The 15254-nt window shown below is 35.9% G+C and overlaps 1 protein-coding gene across 1 annotated transcript in view; it reads left to right on the top strand.

Moving 5' to 3' along the window:
• Positions 1 to 15000, top strand: part of LOC145269225 (kanadaptin-like) — a 69234-nt gene extending 54234 nt beyond the window's left edge. The window contains exons 10-13 of the mRNA XM_080124845.1: positions 2201 to 2564; positions 7586 to 7641; positions 11209 to 11269; positions 14811 to 15000. Of these exons, the coding sequence (XP_079980971.1) occupies positions 2201 to 2564; positions 7586 to 7641; positions 11209 to 11269; positions 14811 to 14860 (531 nt within the window). The 3' untranslated portion in view covers positions 14861 to 15000. The remainder of the gene's footprint in view (positions 1 to 2200; positions 2565 to 7585; positions 7642 to 11208; positions 11270 to 14810) is intronic.
• The last annotated feature ends 254 nt before the right edge of the window (positions 15001 to 15254 follow it).

The following is a 15254-nucleotide window of genomic DNA, read 5'->3' as shown; positions in this document are numbered from 1 at the left end:
TATGTGCTAGAATTTTGCCAGGGAAAGATGATTTGAAAACATGTTTGTCATCCTCTGTACCATAGAAACATGCCAAACATTTAAAACTTTCTACAAATATGAGGGCATATTTACATAGAGATCTTCTGTCTGATACCTCTTGACTTGGAAAGCCATGTTTAGTTTCAGAAAAGTTTCCGATGGTTAGTTTTTATATACAAGTCCTGGAGGTGACGAGTTCTCAGTAGACAGTAATTGTCTGTATTTTTGAGATGAGGTGTTTTCATTGATTGAGATTGTCGGACTGACTTCCTCATCTTGGTTGTTATCGTCACAACGTTTCGGCCGTTTTGCCCTCCGGCCTTCGTCAGGTGTTTTGTATCGAACTGGGGAACCGTTTGTTAGGAGTCTCAAACCCAGCCCTTTATTATTATTACGGGGGTTCATGTATGATATGAAAAGAAACTGGAATCTTAGGGAGATATCGATCATACCAGTTATCATAGGCACCACAGGGCTTATGAAGAAGAACCTAAAGTCCTACCTAACTAATATTCCTGGTGAACCAAGTGCAAAAGAGATCCAGACAATTGCACTTAAGGGAACAGTAAGAATACTAAAAAGAGCTCTCGGTTGGTTTCAATAAAAAGCATTTCAAAGAAAGAAAATTAAAATTCATAAACAGTGCATGTGATTTTTTTTGTTTTGTTTTGAGAAATCCATTTTTGAATACGGTCGACTTGAATTGTTTCCCTTTTTTCTTATATTGAATTGTCTCCCTTTGTTCACAAATTTAATTGTCTCCCCTTGTTCAGAAGTTTAATTGTCTCCCCTTGTTCAGAAGTTTAATTCTCCCCTTGTTCAGAAGTTTAATTGTCTCCCCTTGTTCAGAAGTTTAATTGTCTCCCCTTGTTCAGAAGTTTTATTGTCTCCCCTTGTTCAGAAGTTTTATTGTCTCCCCTTGTTCAGAAGTTTAATTGTCTCCCCTTGTTCAGAAGTTTAATTGTCTCCCCTTGTTCAGTTATATTTATTTTATTATATTTATTATTTTTATTTTAATTCAATAAATGTTCAATTTTTTAATACAGTCGACTTGAATTGTTTCCCTTAGTTCTTGCTTCCCTCATTTTTTTTTATTTATTTATTTTTTTTTTTACACAGTGATCACCACTTATCAAAGCACAGATGCCACTCAGGGATAAGGGTTATTGCAAGTACATTACGTTAGTGTGGAGATTTGATGAAGTGTTTAATTAAGGTTCATTAGGAATTTGTTAACATTGGACTTGAAGACATTCAAGTTGTAGTCCAGAGGGAAGCAGGCAGACGGAACAGAGTTCCACAGGCGTGCAGTTCTAAGAAAGCTTTGTTCATGCTTAGTGCAGAATCGGATGACACTATCTTTTAGGTTGGCCATCTTCTCGATGTACTGCCCACTTTTTTTTTTTCCAAAAATCAGCTTTTTTTTTTTTTTTTTTAACATTGGAGTCACCACTTATCAAGGCCCGGAAGCCACTCAGGGATAAGAGTTATTGCGTGTACAGTAGTCAATGGGATAATATTCTAATTGTTAGTAATGGAGATTTGATAAAGTGTCTTATTAAAAGGGGTGGTTCATCAGGAATTTGTTTATGTTGGACTTGAAGAGATCCAAGTTGTTGTCAGGTGGGAAACAGGCAAACGGAAGAGAGTTCCACAGGCGTGCACTTCTAAGAAAGAAGCTTTGTTCTTGGAATCTACATCGTGATTTAGGCACGGATAAAGAATGGGGAAAATTAGTGACAGTGGTTTTAGCTAGACGAGTGTTTTTCGCAAAAGATTGGCGAGGGGGGACCAGAGATTGGAGCTCAGATCAGCACTTGCCATAGAAATAACGATAAAACAAAGACAGGCTCGCAATGTCTCTTCTGTGGGAGAGAGGTTGCAGGGTAGAGAAAAGGGCATCCCCCACTAGGCCACAAAGTCTAGCTCTAGCAAAACTGGACCATTTTTCACAATTTTTGGAATCTATACTAATTTTTACATGATACGTAAGTACATAATAATACTTTTATTTGAAACTACACGATTGGTTCGGACTTCGCACTAGAGTAAAGTTGCACCAAAAAATTAATCATGGAATTTCCACATATCTCTCCGATAATTATTACTTTTCAATTATGTTTTTTTTTTCTTCTTTTTTTTTTTCTTCTTTTTTTTTTTCTTCTTTTTTTTTTTTAAGATGCCAACTATGCTGGAAGGCAACGACGAGCCCGAAATGGAGGAGGAAGAGAGTAGCGATGAGGAAATGGAAACATCACAGGCAAAAAGAACTCCGATGGAGACGGACCAGAAAGATCCCGGGCATCATCGGTTAGAAAAGACCACTAAAGACAGTCAGCGTTCGCCTCCAACACATTTGCAAAAGGGTGAAAGATCGAAGGTGATGGCCGCCGCTGAATACCAAAAGAGTAAATCGAGCGAACAGCTTCCGCATCACGACAAAATATCTATGAATGTCGCATCGTTGAAGAAATCCACCGTCGCTTCGTCCCCTGAATTCTCGTCTTCAACAAAAAATACAAAAAACCCGTCAAAGTTTCCTGGTATGTCAACCTTTCTTTTCTCTTTTTCTGCTTTTTCTTTTTTGCTTGCTTTCTTTCGTTTTTAATCTTGCCCTCTTTTTATATATACGTATATATATATATATATATATATATATATATATATATATATATATAGGGTGGTCAAAAAGTCAGGTAACATGTTAAAGGTAGAAAAAACAATATGATCCATTATAATCTCTATTCGTTTAATATTATTTCTTGGATGAAATTTTTCCACAACGATGGATTGGTCGCCATGGCCCAGTTGAATGGCCAGCCAGATCTCCGGATCTTACCCCTCCTGATTTCTGGCTTTGGGGCTATGTAAAGGATAGCGTTTATGGCAAGAAGCCTGATACAATAGTGTCTTTAAAGTTATTTATTGAAGAGGAGATTGCGCGGATATCAGCTGACATGATTACACGTGTTACACAATCAGTGGTTAATCGCTTCCAGCGATTGATAGAGAGAAATGGACGACAATTAACAAAATAAACATATTTCATGTTTGTTTCATTTTATATTTCAATGTATGGTACTTAAATATACGTGTATTGCTAATATCGTTTTTCTTTAAAATGTTACCTGACTTTTTGACCACCCTGTATATATGTATATAAAACATGATTCAGAAGAAAAAAATCATAAATGCCGATTAATTTGTGCGGTAACTTGATTTAGTATATATATTTAAATATGAATGTGTGTGAGGTTGTGTGTGTATACATCTGTGTACATATATATGTGTATATTTGTATATGTGTACATGTTTAGAGAGAAAGAGGCAGAGAAAGACCGAGAGGGGATGACAGACTGCAGGCAAACAGAGATAAATAAAACATATATATATATACAAGCATACAGGGAAAGACAGATGTAGACGTAACTAAACATGTCTAGATAGATAGAGAGAGAGAGGGGGACAGAGAGAGAGGGGGGACAGAGAGAGAGGGGGACAGAGAGAGAGAGAGGGAGAGTAACAAAGATAGAGAGAGTGATATATATATATATATATATATATATCATCATCGGCGGTCACTCGTGTCCGAGTAAGACTGTAATGTGTGATTGCTACTTTTTGATTGGTGCCGTGTGAGTTTTGTAAAAAAAAAAAAAAAAAAAAAAAAAATCGTTGTTTGACATTGCAGTGAAGTGCACGGACGACATTTTGAGTATCTATGAATATAATATAACATTTGTCTTTGAAAAACTTTGTAAAAATAATTCTTTGAAAATAAATCATTGTTTGACAAATTTCCCGCTTTTCTAGCGACCACCCTGTGTGTATGTGTGTGTGTGTATATATATATATATATATATATATATATATATATATATATATATCATCATCGGCGGTCACTCGTGTCCGAGTAAGACTGTCCTCCGTTGTGGCTTCTGTGGGTCCTCAGGTGAGCATAGAGCCCAATCCTAGACCCAATTTGTCTTGTGCAATTTGGGCAGATAAAGGTAGTGGTGGTGGGGTGGGGTTGGGTGTGTCTGGTTAATAATCTGTCCTTTCTGTGCTTGCGTTTATCCTCAGCAGCTTGATTTAGGTCACTACTATAAAGCGCAGCACCTTTGTGGACAGCGCTCCTCCATGCCAACCTGCTCCCAGCCACGTCCTCCCATGTCTCAAGGTCCATGTGAAACCGCTTTAGATTTGCTTTGATGTTGTCCTTATACCTCATCTTTTGGCCACCCTGGGCACGCTTTCCCTCAACAAGCGTCCTGGGTGAGGCTGACATTCCTACTATCACCGCTACTGTTGCTCAACACCAGCTCAGATGGACTGGCCATGTTGTCCGAATGCCGGATCTCCGCCTCCCAAAACAGATTTTCCACTCATCAATAATCATTTTCCTAATTACATTGTTAATGAACAAATAAAACGAATACAACAATCCCTTGAAAACCCTAATAATAATAATAATATAAGCCAACACTACAATGCAAACTCCATTAATATATTTTATCAAAATCAAATGACACCCAACTGAGAGTAGAAAATCTGTTTTGGGAGGCGGGGATCCGGCATTCGGACAACATGACCAGTCCATCTGAGCTGGCGTTGAGCAACAGTAGCGGTATATATATATGTATATATGATTAGTTGATCTAATCACATAAATTAATATACAAACATGTCTAGATAGAGAGAGAGAGAGAGAGAGAGAGAGGGGGGACAGAGAGAGAGAAGGAGAGTAACAAAGAGAGTGATATATATATATATATATATGTATATATGATTAGTTGATCTAATCACATAAATTAATATACAAACATGTCTAGATAGAGAGAGAGAGAGAGAGAGAGGGGGGACAGAGAGAGAGAAGGAGAGTAACAAAGAGAGTGATATATATATATATATATGTATATATGATTAGTTGATCTAATCACATAAATTAATATACAAACATGTCTAGATAGAGAGAGAGAGAGAGAGAGAGAGAGAGAGAGAGGGGGGACAGAGAGAGAGAAGGAGAGTAACAAAGAGAGTGATATATATATATATATATTTATATATGATTAGTTGATCTAATCACATAAATTAATATACAAACATGTCTAGATAGAGAGAGAGAGAGAGAGAGAGAGAGAGGGGGGACATAGAGAGAGAAGGAGAGTAACAAAGAGAGAGTGATATATATATATATATATATGTATATATGATTAGTTGATCTAATCATATAAATTAATATACAAACATGTCTAGATAGAGAGAGAGAGAGAGAGAGAGGGGGGACAGAGAGAGAGAAGGAGAGTAACAAAGAGAGAGTGATATATATATATATATATGTATATATGATTAGTTGATCTAATCACATAAATTAATATACAAAGGTATAATTTTATGCATGAATCTTTCAGTATTTACTTCAACAGTGCTCAATATATAGGTAGTAAGTTGTCAGGCATCAAGCTTGATGCCTGACAGATTCTCACGAGAATGAAACGCAGAATTTTCTGTGTAGCTAAATTGCCATATATTTATAATTTGGGGTTGTTATTTTCCAGAGGTAAGGTAACCAGTAAAATATAACGAGGTATACACAAAAGTGCTCAATACTGAAGCAGAGCAGGATATACTTTTAATTTGTTTTTACAGAAACGATAATGCGTTACTAAATATTAGAAGACCGAAACATGCTCATGACTGTGTAGCAACAAATTACTGCTTATATAAAAACAAATTGAAAGGATATATATATATATATATATATATATATATATATATATATATAGTCATCCGCATACAGTACTGTTTCGCTGTATCACAACTCATCAATGCAGCTAGACTAGCTCTTTTCCCTTGCCTACAACCATCGAATTGACAGTCAGAAGCTCTTGCTTTCCGGACTGCTGGAAAACTGCTTCTGTGGTACCAGTTTTCAAGAATTCTGGCGAAAGAACTGGTCCATCAAATTATCGCTCCATTACCCTCCTCCTCCTCTCACTTTTTGTCAAAATATTTGAATCCATAATTAACCAAGCTCTAATCCATCACCTTACAGATGCTAAACTTCTGACTGACCAAGAATATGGATTTAGTTAAGCCTGTTCCACAGCAGACATCTTAACTGTAATCTCTGAACATATATACCATTCACTGGACAAAGCAGGGGAGGGTAGAGCGATAGCTCTAGATATATCTGACACTTTTGACAGGGTATGGCATGAAGGTCTTCTCAGGAAAATCAGATCATACGATATTACGGGAAAAATACTTAGCATAATTAAATCCTTCTTAGAAAAGAGAAAAATCTAGGTTGTCCTCGATGGTTGTACATCTAAACAATATGATATAAATGTGGGAGTGCCTCAGAGGTCTATCCTTGGACCTATATTATTCCTAATATTCATAAATTACCTTCCTGACAAAATTGTGTGTGAGATGGGTATATATGTTGATGACACCACGCTCTATAACCGACACGACAGGAAAACAAATGAACACATATCTAAAGAAATGGCAGAAACACTAGAGGATGACCTCCAATCTGTAGTGGAATGGGGGACAAAAATGGATTGTCACATTCAATGCTGCCAAGACTAAACTTGTTGCCTTCAAAAATTACAAAAAACCTTCTCTACAACTAATAGAAATGGTCAATGACTCTTTATCTGAAATTATATCTTTTAAACTCCTTGGCCTAACGTTGACAGGAAACATGAGTTGGAACAATTACATTCAAAACATTGCCAGGGCCGCTGCAAAGAAGGTAGGCTCTCTCTACCGTGCTAGAAAACTACTAACCCGAAAGTATCCTGTACCTTTATAAGGCCACCATTCGCCCATGTATGGAGTATTGTTGTCATATTTGGGCTGGTGCATCTGCTACTAGTCTCTCGCTCCTAGACAAGGTTCAAAAGAGAGTCGCTAACCTGATAGGTCCTGAACTGTCATCTAAGCTTCAGCCTCTGTCCCATCGACGAAATGTTGCATCCCTCTGCCTGTTCTACAAGTATTTTAATGGTGAATGCTCTGACAAACTGCAAGCACTTGTACCCCCACGACGTAAACACCCTCAACAAATCCGACAAGCAGCAAAATCCCACCCCCACACAGTAGAGTAGATGTAAAAGAGCTTTCTACTCTAGATTTTCATTGTTCATTTACTCCATAAAACGGCCTGACCCATAAACGATTTGCGTCATAGATCCAGGTCATCGCAATTCCCGGGTTCCATTTTTGTCAGCCCAGACACGAGTTCATTTCCGTTTTCCTCTCCATAACAATCCAATCAGAATGTGGCTAGGGTTTTCCTAACCAGCAACACCATTTCTCGAGTTCTTGATGAGCCGTTCCCCATAAGTCATCCAATTTACCAAATTTATACTTCTAACGATTAATCCTTATCCTCGAGTGGCCTCTGGGCTTTTATAAGTGGTGACTCCTACATAAAACAAAACAACAAAAAAAAAACATAAAAATACTCCATTACATAATGGATGACTATGTCAGTGATTTGTTGGTTTTAATTTTTTTTTTTCTTTTTCCTTTTTTTTTTTAACCCTTCTAGGAAGTTTGGCATTCAGCAGAGAAATGCTTTTGAAAGAACAAAAGAAATCCAATAAGGTGAGTGTCGCGGAAGATGCAGGAGTAGTTGATTTCAATTAGTCTCCAGACTCTTTCTTTTTTTTTCATATGGACACTTTTATTGATAGTACGCACATGAAAGTTGTTGTAACAGTATAACAAGTGCGTTACAGCCGAGGGAGATTGCTTCGAAGGAGACTAAATTTGACTGCTTTGCTTGAATTATTAATTCAGCAGTATTACCCGACCTTCGTCGGGGGTTGATTTAATGCCATTTTTATGCTTATTGTCCATATCTTTGGTAACCATCAGTCTGTATGCGTGATATGCTCTGCATGAAACAGTTTTTATATTCATGGTCGTTTGTCCAAAGTTTTGTTAGTTTTATAAAGCAACAGCTTTATAAAACTAGCGACAAGTACCGCTTAAAACAAGAACGGCCGAAAGTATCCTGTACCTCTATAAGGCCACCATTCGCCCATGTATGGAGTATTGTTGCCATATTTGGGCTGGTGCATCTACCACTAGTCTCTCGCTCCTAGACAAGGTTCAAAAGAGAGTCGCCAATCTGATAGGTCTTGAACTGTCATCTAAACTTCAGTCCTTGTCCCATCGACGAAATGTTGCATCCCTCTGCCTGTTCCACAAGTACTTTAACGGTGAATGCTCTGACGAACTGCAAGCACTTGTGTCTCCTTGACGTAAATACCCCCGACAAACCCGACAAACAGCTAAATCCCACCCCTTCACAGTAGAGATCCCTAGATTTAAGAGAGCTTTCTACTCCAGTAGTTTCTTCCCCAGAACTGCTAGACTTTGGAATTCCCTTCCGGGTTCCTGCTTCCTCAACTGTACTGACGTGCAGATGTTCAAGTGTAACGTAAACCGACATCTTGCTGCCCAACTCCCTACATAGTATCCCAGTAGCTTATGTCCCTGATAGTAGCCCCTTACACCAAAGTGGCAATGTGCCTTGTTTGAAGTGAAAATCTCTATATATAAAAGCGAAAATGTATGTGTGTGTGTTCACTTTTCCGTGATGTCCGCAAAAGGCTTCTTTCGGAGAACCGCTCGCTCGCTCGCTTCACAACTTCTTAAAACTGTTTATATCATCCATAAATTGTAATATCTCAGAGTTACCCGCGAACCTCGCCTGTCTATTTAATTTTATTCACTTTCAAACCTTAATTATTCTACATTTCCCGCATCGGCACGCGTTACATTCGGTTTTCGGTATAAAAAAAAGCGAAACTCGACTCTAACAACAGGCCCAGAGCCAGTGTCGACTTCGTCGTATCAGACGGGCGAGCGGGTTTTTCAAAACAAACACTGTCCCGCACAAAATCGCCGTCATGTCAATCAAAAACGAGCACCTGTTTGTTTTTTTTTTTCACACTTTACTGCGTGTTGTAAAAGCTTCCGTTTTTTTTTTCAAACCCACCTCTTTTTTTTTTCACACACACCCAAAAACACCCGGGCAACGCCGGGTACCCCGAGCTAGTATAATATAAAAAAGAAAAAAAAAGAAATAAAAATTTTTTTTTTTTTTTACTCACAAACCAGGCACATGTTACTATTTGATGCCATGTTTAGGGAAGATGAGCAAGATGTTGGTTTACGTTACATTTAAATTTCTGCTTATCAGTATAGTCTGGGAAACAGGTAGCAGGAAGGGAATTTCAAAACTCTAGCGGGTTTGTTGGGATATGTACGTCGAGGGGCACAAGTGCAATGAGTTCATCAGAGCACCTTCTATTAAAGTACCTGTATAATGGGCACAGGGATGTAACATTGCAGCAGTGGGGCAGGGGTTGGAGCTTAGTTGATAACGCGGGACCTGTTAGACTGGAGACTCTTCTTTGGACCCGGTCTAAGAGGGAGAGACTAGTGATAGATGCACCAGCCCAGATAACATTTTTCGTCTACAAAACAACCAAACCAAACACCATGAATAAATATTTGAAGATATAAAGAACTTGAAACATAAAAACATTTTTTTTCCAAAATTATTCTACGTGAAGAAGAGATACTACTCTCGAAAATTAGGGACATCAACACCTACCATCTTGTGCGACAATATAATGATAAGCATAACTCCTTTCACACTATGCGCAATGCTTCAAGCAAACTCTACCATCCTTCTCATTAACCCTTATTTTCGAGTGGCCTTCGGGCCTTGATAACTGGTCACTCCCTTGTAAAAAAAAAAAAAAGATTTGATTTTTAGTTTAAATTAAAACAAAAAAAATGTGGCTATTTTGGTAGCATTTCATTTTACTGATCTCCCTCTATCGTGTTGGTCCTGGATATGACCCTAAACTATATCCGATGGTGAGGCCCCAGCTTGCGGGCTTTGGGGAGTGTGGAGCCACCCTTTAGTTGCCACTGCTCCCAGCTCCCAGCTCCACTCTGACCCGGAGTGGTAGTACCTGTTAGGGTCCCAACTATGGGTTAAATAGAAACCGACTTGAAAACAACAAATATATTCTATTAAAAAAATTTTTCTTCAAAATCTTTGGATTCGGCATTAAATAACCTGAAAAGGGTTGATATGCCGTAAAACAAACACAACCAACCAACCCTCTATCGTGGGGTCCCTCTATCGTGCTAGAAAACTGCTCTACCATTCACCCATGTATGACCGACTGGATATATCACTTCTATTATAAATGTGTACATCACAATACAGGGGGTATCCGTTGTCTCTTGAGACTATACAGAATCACCGCAGAAGATAAAAAACCTTTATTCCACCTTCTACCAAGGTCATGCTTGAAGCTATATTTAGTGATGGTTGTGTAAACATGTAAGTATATGGCACAATGATAAAAAACAAAAGGGAAGGTGGGCTCCCTCTATTGTGCTAGAAAACTGCTCACACCTGAGAGTATCCTGTACCTTTATAAGGCCACTATTAATCCATATACGGATTATTGTTGCCACATCTGGTGCATCTACCACTCATCTCACCGTCTTGGATAGGGTCCAAAAAATGGGTCTGCAATCTAATAAGTCTGGTCGAAATGATTGGCACAGCAATAAAGACACAGCAATAAAGGCACAGCAATAAAGGCACAGCAATAAAGAGGCTTTAACTCGAAATGCATTACAGTTTTAGGATCATAACATATGAATCCGAAAGAATTATAGAAAGATATTGAAAAACATTGACAAACGTTAGAAGTTGTGACTAAACCATTAAGATTTAATAGGGTTGTGCTTGAAGGCTATATCAATACGGTTCATGGGAAACACGGTGGGTAGGAGTTAGCATATGAAAGAATAATAACAATGGTAAAATAGAACAGATATATTGAAAACAAGAAAGTATATAGAAATATTTACATAGAGTCCATTGTCATGGGGAGACCGTCCCTGGAGAAGGTGTTGGCTGTGTCACCGTTCACTCTCGATCTGGTGTCTCGCTGGGTCTCTCCCGTCTTTACAGTACCAACCATTGACACTCCACATATGCTAACTAGGTAGATGCTACCGTAACAGCTACATACATTGTCGGATTGTCGGCGATATACAGTTTCACGATTGACTTATATTCATGCTATTACTGTTGTTTAAATGTTTTCTTTTTTCTGTTTAATTTTTTAGGGGAAGAACGAGGCCAACTTTGACGAGGATGCTGAAAAAGTTGTGTGGCTTCCGCCTTCAAGTAAGTACATGACGTCTTCATGAATTCGGCATAGAAGAAAATGCCATATCAGTTTCCATTAGATCACGAAAATTAAGCAGCGTAGAGCCCGGTCATTACTAAAAGGTGTCATGAAGTAGAAGAGAAAAAAAAGAAATTAAAAAAAAAAATATATGACACAGCTGTTCCTTCCAAAAGGTTCAGCTCTTCAACGTCCAAAAATAATTCACCGTCACAAAAAGAATTTGCCATCACTTCTTCCAACCGTCGTTTCACTCTCTGCGCTCTTCACGCCTGCTTTAAAAAAGTACCGTTTATATGCTGCCCATTTCTCCACTTATGCAAATTGACTATCAACCAGAGCCATCTAGTTTTCCATTTCTCCAAACAGCCAATTTGCAAAGGGGGACAACTCAAACCACAAAATGATAAAATTTAAAAGCCTGATCTTCGTTGTTCTTGGAGGGGAGATGAGTATAATTGAAAAAGGTTTTATGGAAAACATGGTGAATACAGTAACCCTTGGCTTGACTCGGGCTGACAGTTTGTTTTTTAAAAAAAAAAAAAAAAAAGGAAGGTGGGCTCCCTCTATCGTGCTAGAAAACTGCTTCACCATTCGCCCATGTATGATCCACTGTCTATCACTTCTATTATAAATGTGTACATCACAATGCAGGGGGTATCCATTGTCTCTTGAGACTATACAGAATCACCACAGAAGATAATAAACCTTTATTCCACCCTCTACCAAGGTTATGCTTGAAGCTATATTTAGTGATGGTTGTGTAAACATGTAAGTATATGGCACAATGATAAAAAAAAACAAAAAGGAAGGTGGGATCCCTCTATTGTGCTAGAAAACTGCTCACACCTGAGAGTATCCCGTACCTTTATAAGACCACTATTAACCCATATACGGAGTACTGTTGCCACATCTACCACATGTCTCACCCTCTTGGATAGGGTCTAAAAAAGGGGTCTGCAATCTAATAAGTCTGGTTGAAATGATTGGCACAGCAATAAAGGGGCTTTAACTCGAAATACATTACAGTTTTAGGATCATAACGTATGAATCTGAAGAATTATAGAAAGACATTGTAAAACAGTGGCAAATATTGGAAGTTGTGACTAAACAATTAAGATTTAATAGGGTTGTGCTTGAAGGCTATATCAATGCGGTTCATAGGAAACACTTTGACGAGGATGCTGAGAAAGTAGTGTGGCTTCCTCCTTCAAGTAAGTACACGACGTCTTCATGAATTCAGCATAGAAAAAAATGACACATCAGCTCCTATTAGATCACTAAAGTTAAGCCACATAGAGCCCGGTCAGTACTAAAATGGGTGACCCTTTGCAGAATTCCAAGTGCTGTATCTCCATCCATTCATAACCTTGAGCCCCATGAGGGGCATAGGCCATCCACGGATCTTTTTGTAGCGAGGAGTTCTTTTTTTTCGGGGTGAGGGTGCTGGCTCCACAGCCAACATTCCCAGAAGGTACATACAGCACCTCGCCTTTCCAAATGGTCACCCATCTAGTACTGGCCAGGCTCAATGTTACTTAACTGATTGTGCCGTATGAGGTGCTGTATGTGCTCTCTGCTTATCTCGGTATTTTTTTCAGCCGTCTAGAACTTCCCTTTGCCACTGAAACCCTTGCCTCACAATTAAGTAATTAGGATCGAATATTAGTATTGAACGCAGTTGTAAAAAGTCAAAAGAAATACATTTTTGTTAGATGCGATTCCAGGAATGCAGTGGAATTATCCATTGTAGTGAGGCATGCAAATTAGAATAACTTATACAACAAAAGAATGCGGTAAACAGAAAGTTGTGTTCGCTTAATTTTGGTCGAAGCAGGAATAATGAAACAATGAAAATTGCTCGACAACAAAATGTTATGTTACTTGCTAGACTATTGCATAATGACGCCCTGGGTACTGCTTGAAAAAACAAATGTTTAATTTCCTCGCCAAATATTTAACGAATTTCCTTTCGAATAGTAGTAATAATAATCTCCATGTTCTTCTGTTTCATTTCAGATATTATTTTATATAATTTGATATAATATCGATTTAAAAAATAAAATCTTTCAACAAAATCAAGTCTTAAGAGGACTATTTATACTACCATAACATTTAACTCTCTGCTAAAACTATTACTACTACTAGTCTTTATCTCTATAACAGCGTCACACTGCTTGCTAGAGAGAGAGAGAGAGAGAGAGAGAGAGTTTTACGTTTTGGTTTGTTTTAAATTAGAATATTTTATTTATTGATCTTTTATCTTCAATTTGTGATACATAAAACTTTGGTGGGTAAATTAATTATTTAAATTTTAATAGACATTTTAAAATGTGGGGTGAATTTAAAAAAAAAAACGCTTATCTAAAATATTATATTCGGTTTATTGGAAAGGGCATAAAATTTCACATTGGCCCTGAAAATATTGTAAAAATTGAACCAATAGAAAAGATTTTGATAGATTTATTGAAAAAGTTGTGTTCGTTTAATTTGGGTCGAAGCAGGAATAATGGAACCATGGAATAAAAAAAATGTATCATTTTTTAAGTATTAATCAAAAAGATTGTTAAACTATTTGTAAGATATTGAAAATAAAATCGAAATACATTGTTTTGAAATTGCATAGTATTATTGTGGATACAAGAGTTATGTCCCTTTATCACAAAACTACCTCAGGTAGTTTTGTGATGAAGATTCAAATCTCTGTCAATTTTTATTCTCATTTAGAATTTAATTTTTTTTTAATGTTTTTATTTTATTTTAATTTCTTTATTTTTTATTTATTTGTTTTATTTTTGTAATGTTTTTATTTTTTATTTATTTGTTTTATTTTTTAATGTTTTTTATTTTTATTTATTTGTTTTATTTTTTAATGTTTTTTTTTAATTTTTATTTATTTATTTGTTTTATTTTTTAATGTTTTTTATTTTTATTTATTTGTTTTATTTTTTAATGTTTTTTTTTAATTTTTATTTATTTGTTTTATTTTTTAACGTTTTTTATTTTTATTTATTTGTTTTATTTTTTAATGTTTTTTATTTTTATTTATTTGTTTTATTTTTTAATGTTTTTTTTATTTTTATTTATTTGTTTTCTTTTTTAACGTTTTTTATTTTTATTTATTTGTTTTATTTTTTAATGTTTTTTTTAATTTTTATTTATTTATTTGTTTTATTTTTTAATGTTTTTATTTTTATTTGTTTTTATTTTTTTATGTTTTTTTATTTATTTATTTGTTTTATTTGTTTTATTTTTATTTATTTAATGTGTTTATTTTTTAGTGTTTTTATTTTTTATTTTATTTATTTCTTTTTTATTTTATTTATTTCTTTTTTATTTTATTTATTTCTTTTTTATTTTATTTATTTCTTTTTTATTTTATTTATTTCTTTTTTATTTTATTTATTTCTTTTTTATTTTATTTATTTCTTTTTATTTTATTTATTTCTTTTTTATTTTATTTATTTCTTTTTTATTTTATTTATTTATTTATTTTTTTTTATTTATTCATCTTATTTATTTTATTTTTTTTTTTTTCAGATCAGACCGGTGATGGACGGACCTCTCTGAATGACAAATACGGTTATTAAAAACTTAATGAAGAATCCAAAAGGAAATTTTATTTAAAAAGAAAATTTTGTTTCGTCCCCATTCACCTTCGTCATTGTATGATTTTTCTCATAACACAAATCCAAACAGAATAAATTCTTTCTTTTTTTTTTTCATGCAACAATGTTATTATTTTCATGTGCCATTTCAATCCTCTCATAATATTCTTTATCATTCAACTGCCAATCTATCCATCTCATTAATCTTCCTAGTGCTACCAAATCAGGCTGTCTGAAGATATTGGCTTCCTGAGATGAAACGCACCTGACGTTGATGCTTTTTGTTTTTCTGCTTCTTTTTGCAAAACTCAATCATGTTCTGCAAAAACAAAAACAACCCCCTCCCCCCTTTCCTTCTTCCCATTTCCTTTTCTCT

This window comes from Euprymna scolopes, chromosome 45 (genome assembly GCF_053919585.1).
Source record: "Euprymna scolopes isolate OS-2025 chromosome 45, ASM5391958v1, whole genome shotgun sequence".
Classification (NCBI taxonomy): Eukaryota; Metazoa; Mollusca; class Cephalopoda; order Sepiida; family Sepiolidae; genus Euprymna; species Euprymna scolopes.
This window is presented reverse-complemented; position numbering and strand designations above follow the sequence as displayed.